We start from the raw sequence: 6,159 nt of genomic DNA on the forward strand, positions 1-6,159 counted from the left end.
CGTTCTTTAATCTTTTTTCCTACTTAGGTGCATTTTCTAGGCTTTAATATGTATTAGGATATAGTTTTACCCTGTAGCCTAAGAGGTCAGGGCACTGATACTACTTATAAAGATCTGCTGTCCCCGGTATGAGCTATCTATATTAGTACCTATATATAGACAGCGGTGTGACTAACCTCTTATATAGCAACTACTTCTGACCTACCTCATAAGCACCTGCACTTTTATTGAATGCTTCACTGCATTTTAACAATATATTCTTATTTTTTGGCAGCCCAATTATGTACTTACATCAGAAAAGAATCATGTTAATTTGTCTCATGCTCCTCATTAGTGCTCCTCCATTGTTTTACTATTAACTGTCTCTGCTTCTGCGATTTATATTTTTTTCCTGTATAAATTATAATTAATAACATTTTGTAATTTTTTCACTATTATATGGGACTCTGACTTGAAGTTTTTTCCTCTCGTTTCTTATGTATGGAGGAGGATGTGGGGCCCATTATACTGTATACTGGTTGGCCCACGACTTTGTCAAAGTTTTCATGTTTTGAGTTTTACATCCCTGATGTAGAATCAGTCTGGGTATATGTACATGGACATGGCAATAATGGAAAGCTGCTAACTGGACTTTGCTACAAGCCTCCTAATATAGCTGAACACGTAGAGAAGGAAATGCTGCAACAAATCAAATAGGCAACAAAAACAAGTCATGGTGAAAAGTGTTGGATCCCTTGAAATTGTTCCAGAAAATGAAGTAATTCTCCCATTGCAATTACATGTTTTATTATACACGTTTATTTCCTTTGCGTGTATTGGAACAACACAAGAAAACAGAGAAAATAAGGCAAATTGAACATAATTTCACACAAATTAGGCCGGACAAAATTGTTGGCACCTTGCCAAAATTGTGGGTAAACAACTTTGTTTCAAGCATGTGAAGCTTGTTCAAATGCAATTGTGGCAAGTAACAGGTGCGGGCAACATGAAAATCACAACTAAAACCAGATAAAAAAGGGAGAAGTTGATTCAATCTTTGCATTGTGTGCATATGTGTGCCACACTAAGCATGGAGAAAACCGAAAGAGGAGAAGAGAACTGTCTGAGGACTTGAGAACCGAAATTGTTGAAAAATATCAACAATTTCAAGGTTATAAGTCCATCTTTAGGGATCCACATGTTCCTTTGTCCAAGGTGCGCAGCATAATCAATAAATTTACAACCCATATAGTCAAATATGGTGGAGGTTCAAAGGTGTTTTGGGGTTGTTTTGCTGCCTCTGGCACTAGGTGCCTTGACTGTGTGCAAGACATCATGAAATCTGAAGATTAGCTTTAGTGCCTAGTGTCAGAAAGCTGGGTCTGCGTCCAAGGTCTTCATACTTTACTTTCCCCTTGTTGACAGTGTGTTGCAGCCTCCCCTCTGGTTCCTCAGGAGGTATGAGAAACTCCTCAACGGCTTATTAGGGAGTTAGGTCTGTGGTGGCGTTATTAGTTGTGCAGCTCATTCGGTGGTTATCAAGATGCGCTTTCTGGTTAAAACATTTCCCACAATCTGAACATGAAAAAGGCTTTGCCCCTGTGTGGGTTCTCTGGTGCTTATCAAAATCAGATTTCTGGTTAAAACATTTTCCATATTCTGAACATAGAAAAGGCTTCTCCCCTGTGTGAGTTCTCTGATGTTTGATAAGAGTTGAGTTCTGTGTAAAACATTTCCCACATTCTGAACATGAAAATGGCTTCTCCCCTGTGTGAGTTTTGTGATGTTTGATAAGAGTTGAGTTCTCTGTAAAACATTTCCCACATTCTGAACATGGAAAAGGCTTCTCCACTGTGTGGGTTCTCTGATGTGCGATAAGATTTGATTTCTGTACAAAACATTTCCCACATTCTGAACATGGAAAAGGCTTCTCCCCTATGTGAGTTCTCTGATGTGTGATAAGAGTTGAGTTTTGTGTAAAACATTTCCCACATTCTGAACATGAAAATGGCTTGTCTCCTGTGTGAGTTCTCTGATGGTTGATAAGAGTTGATTTCTTTGTAAAACATTTTCCACATTCTGAACATGGAAAAGGCTTCTTCCCTGTGTGAGTTCTCTGATGTTTGATAAGATATGATTTCTGTACAAAACATTTCCCAAAATCTGAACATGAAAAAGGCTTCTCCACTGTGTGGGTTCTCTGATGTGCGATAAGATTTGATTTCTGTACAAAACATTTCCCACATTCTGAACAGGAAAATAGTTTCTCTCTCTTCTCATGCCTAACAAGATTTGATTTCTGATTAAAACATCTCCGACACTTGGAGCAAGAAAATCTATTCTTCACTGTGTGAATTTTTTGATGTTTAAGAAAAGACTTTTTGAGAGGAAAACTATTTCTATATTCTGAATGTGAAAATGGCTTCTTTGCATTAGGAGCAGTTTGTTTTTTAATGCTTATTTTGTGGCTATGATTTTCCTTAGTAGTTGGTAATGAATCAGAAGACAGGACCTGTTTCATAGGACCAGATGACAGATCTTTGCTGTGAAGGGATGATAGTATATCTATAGTAATGGTATTCCCTTCAATTGTATCCTGTGGGATCTGAAAATTATCTGATTTGAAAATTGAAGATGTCAGCTGTCCCTCTGATCTCCGGGTACAGTCATCTGCCAAGAATAAAACCAATTATTATTTTTTAATAAAAAATCCTTGAATTTTATACTTTTGAACATTTCTACTTAAATTGTCTGTAAAAAAAGGCAAGTTATACAAAAAAAAATTCACTTATTCACCAGGACAATGACCATCTAATAGAAAACCTCATAGGATGAACCAGTGGAGCGTGGTGTTCAACTGTTTGTTCATTCTGCCTCCCAAATATGGAGTAAAAGGCGCAGGCTCTGTCCAGCCACTAAGATTAGGTAACCTGGGACCAGTAGTACCATCCAGTCTGGCGGTATGGCTGTGTGTGTTGTCCAGCTGCAGTAATCTGCTCCCTGCTTCAGCCATATGGAAAGCACCGCACCCTACTAAAGCTGGAAGCATATTGCCGGAAGCTGCCAGATCCAGCCTTGTTCTCCTCTGGTTCAGTCCTCTGTGATCAGCTCCCGGCTTGTGTATATGTTTCCTGCTGTGACCTCGGCCCGTTTACTGATTACTCTTGCGTCTTCTGATTTTGTACTTTCTCTGCCCTCCTGGTTCTGACCCGGCTACCTGACTATTCTTCTTCCCATCTCACTCCACAGAATAGCAGGTAACACCGTGGCCCAAGCCTAGGGGTCTCTGTGTAAGTCCAGATCCATGTAGAGGGGTTAAAGGGTGATGAGCAAAGTAATTTGTGAAATCTGTAAATGGAGTATATAGTGCAAAGCCTGTTTGTGGTAGCCATCTTTTGAGCTGCCAGGTGACCATGAACAGTGCCCCCAATACATTGCGTCTGCGAACTATTCCAGGAAAATCTGTATTCCTAATAGCTAAATGTCGCTCCTTCCCTTCTTACCCTGCCATGTGCCCAGACAGTAGTGTACAACCGTATATAGGGGATTGTCAGATTCAAGAGAAGTTGGAAATAATTTGTAAGGTCCATTTGTTTCCTATTATAATTTGTGAAGAATTCCAGAATTATCACCACATAAAGTGACACACGTCAAATTTGAAAAATGAGGCCGATTAGGAGCAAAAAACTGGCTGCGGGAAGGGGTTAAATCAGAGGATTACTGAAGTCAAAAACTGTGAGTATAGACATAAAACATCTACTGAAATGATCAAACTCAACAGTCTTCATCAGAGAAAAATGAGTAACTAGTGGTGAAACCTCTCTGGGGTAATTAGAGTCTGGGGCTCGGTGGCTCTTCATCATCTAAACTATCATAAGGGACAATATTTTCTGTCAGATGAGTGTCAAGAATAAATATTAGACATTGAAAGTGAAGTTTTTTACAATACTGCAGAGCTGAGGGGTCTTAAATTTAGATCTCGGGCATTTGGAAGAAGCAATGGAGATCTTTATTCAAAGACTACCAGGGAGTTACAGACTCACATAAGTGAGGCCGGCCGATCCCACCACAATCAAACTATCATACAGAATGAACTTGTAAAAAAAAGAAAGAATATATAAACATGTAACATCCCCAACAACAACGTAAGTATGAAGGGAGAAATCCAACACTAAACCGGAGATGCACTCATTTATGGTGGACCATTGGAGATATGATGAGTCCTGACCAGAAGAGTAGAGAAAGTATTAGTGCCCCCATTTCAGGAGAGATTGTGCAGGAATCTGAATTCTTTAGGATTGAAAACATAATGGAATTTATGATGTGGAGTGAATCCAAGAAACCAGGGCTCGAGCCATGCCACCACATCTCCTGCAGGCGTGAATAGATGTATATTACAGCCATCAGCCACGCACAGCTTAGAGATAGATCATGGCACAGGTGTAATGTTATTTATGTAGTTTATCAAGATCCTGTTTGAAGTTAATTGGTTTAAAAAGAAATTGAAAAGTCAGAATAAAGGGAAACTCAGCTGTTATTGTACAGAAATTCACACTTGGTCCTCACTGCACATTTAATGTTATCGATCAAAAAAGCAAACTTTGGCCAGAAAGACTGGACCGGGTCTTGTAGGGACCATATGAGCACATTCAGCAGCACAGAAGGGACAGAAGGTAGATTCACCCAATAAGATATCAGGGATCTAGGAAGCCAACAGCATCATTACCCTCCGCTTTCTCTTACAGGCCCATCAGAATAATTTTCTTCAAGTGACTTTCTCACTTGTCAGCACATTCTACGTACGCTGTCATTTGGCTTTATAGTTTACAGATCTGGGCAGGTGACGGTCAGCGTCTACTAATCCCAGGGGGTAGGTAGATCCTCCAGGTTGTAAGTTCTATAGAAAAGGGCTTTCACAATTACACGAAGTAAATTGAATATTTTCGGACGGAGGAGAATGTTGTGGTCTAGCGGCAAATTTGTGATCACATGATTGTGATACGGTCGGACTACACGACTGATAAAGCAGCCACAGCCGGTGACTGAGAAGAATCTGTGACTTCTCAGAGTTTAGTGGTCACTACTCACCAGGGTAGAGGACGCAGTGTCTCAGGCACGTGATCCCTTAGCCCATTCTCCCCGTCTTCTGGCCCTAAGGGATCACGTGCCTGAGACACTGCGTCCTCACCCTCCTTTCCTATTGTCATTCCCAACAAGTGGTACACTGATGAAGGTCGTATAGACCGAAACGTGAGTTGTTTTTTTTCTGCTGTGGACTGCAATTAAAATTGCTTTTGCTAAAATTCATTACCTGAGTGCCGAGGTTTCTCTTATATTATAGGCGGTTTGGACCCTACTCGTCTACCTGGTCCAGTAGAGCTGTGTTCTCCACCACTATTAATGAGAAAAATCTGAGACTTCTCAACATTTCATGGTTACTACTCACCTGGGTAGTCATATGTAGGAATCTCCTCCTTACACTGCTCATCACCCCTCACATATGTCTCTGTAGTATTAATATGGGTCAGATCTTCACCCTGAAAAAAATATTATAAAAGTCACAGACAGATGGAGAAGTCACATCTATGATCAGCTCTAATCCTGCCATCTCCACTGTTCTCATTACACAAGTATAAAACATAATAATGGTGGATAAAACAAGACTGAAGACATGACTTTTACAGCCGTCTACACATCATAGGGGAAATCTCATGACACCTTCTCTCTACCTGAGGAACATTGGGATCTTCTTGTTTACAGTCCTGTGGAAGAAGAGGACGGGGACATCTCTCTGGTGTTGTCCTCTTACTGGATAGATCTGGAGGAAACACATATAGGACTGAATTTATTCTTTACATACAGATAATTATAGGCCATGTGTATTTAATCCTGTCTATTACCTGGTGATGCGAGGGGATGGGGAACCTCCACCATGATGTTCTTGTACAGATCTTTGTGTCCTTCTAAATACTCCCACTCCACCATGGAGAAATAGACAGCGACATCTTGACACCTTATAGGAACCTGACACATACAATGATACCGTCATCTCCCCGATCCCTTTATAGTGTTACTGTATAATGTCCCAGCATTCACAGCAGTGTCACCTCTCCAGTCAGCAGCTCAATCATCTTGTAGGCGAGTTCTAGGATCTGGTCATTGATGTCCTCATGTATCAGG

General features: G+C 40.5%; 1 protein-coding gene across 1 annotated transcript; it reads right to left on the bottom strand.

Annotated features, from left to right (window-relative positions):
- Positions 1 to 606: 606 nt before the first annotated feature.
- LOC141220445 (uncharacterized) lies at positions 607 to 5,913 on the bottom strand. Its single transcript, XM_073666362.1, has 2 exons — positions 5,880 to 5,913; positions 607 to 2,649 (listed from the first exon to the last, which is right to left on the bottom strand). Exons 1-2 carry the CDS (start codon positions 5,911 to 5,913, stop codon positions 1,463 to 1,465), a joined length of 1,221 nt encoding a protein of 406 aa, XP_073522463.1. The 3' UTR covers positions 607 to 1,462.
- Positions 5,914 to 6,159: the final 246 nt, after the last annotated feature.

Source organism: Phyllobates terribilis, unplaced genomic scaffold (genome assembly GCF_046119375.1).
Source record: "Phyllobates terribilis strain yellow unplaced genomic scaffold, ASM4611937v1 Scaffold_296__1_contigs__length_2355070, whole genome shotgun sequence".
Taxonomy (NCBI): domain Eukaryota; kingdom Metazoa; phylum Chordata; class Amphibia; order Anura; family Dendrobatidae; genus Phyllobates; species Phyllobates terribilis.

Coding starts and splice junctions, on each gene's coding strand:
- LOC141220445 (XM_073666362.1), bottom strand. CDS start 5,913: ATGGTGGAGGTTCCCCATCCCCTCGCATCACCAG. Junction 2,650..5,879: donor CCATCCCCTCGCATCACCAG/GTAATAGACAGG, acceptor TATTCTTGGCAG/ATGACTGTACCCGGAGATCA.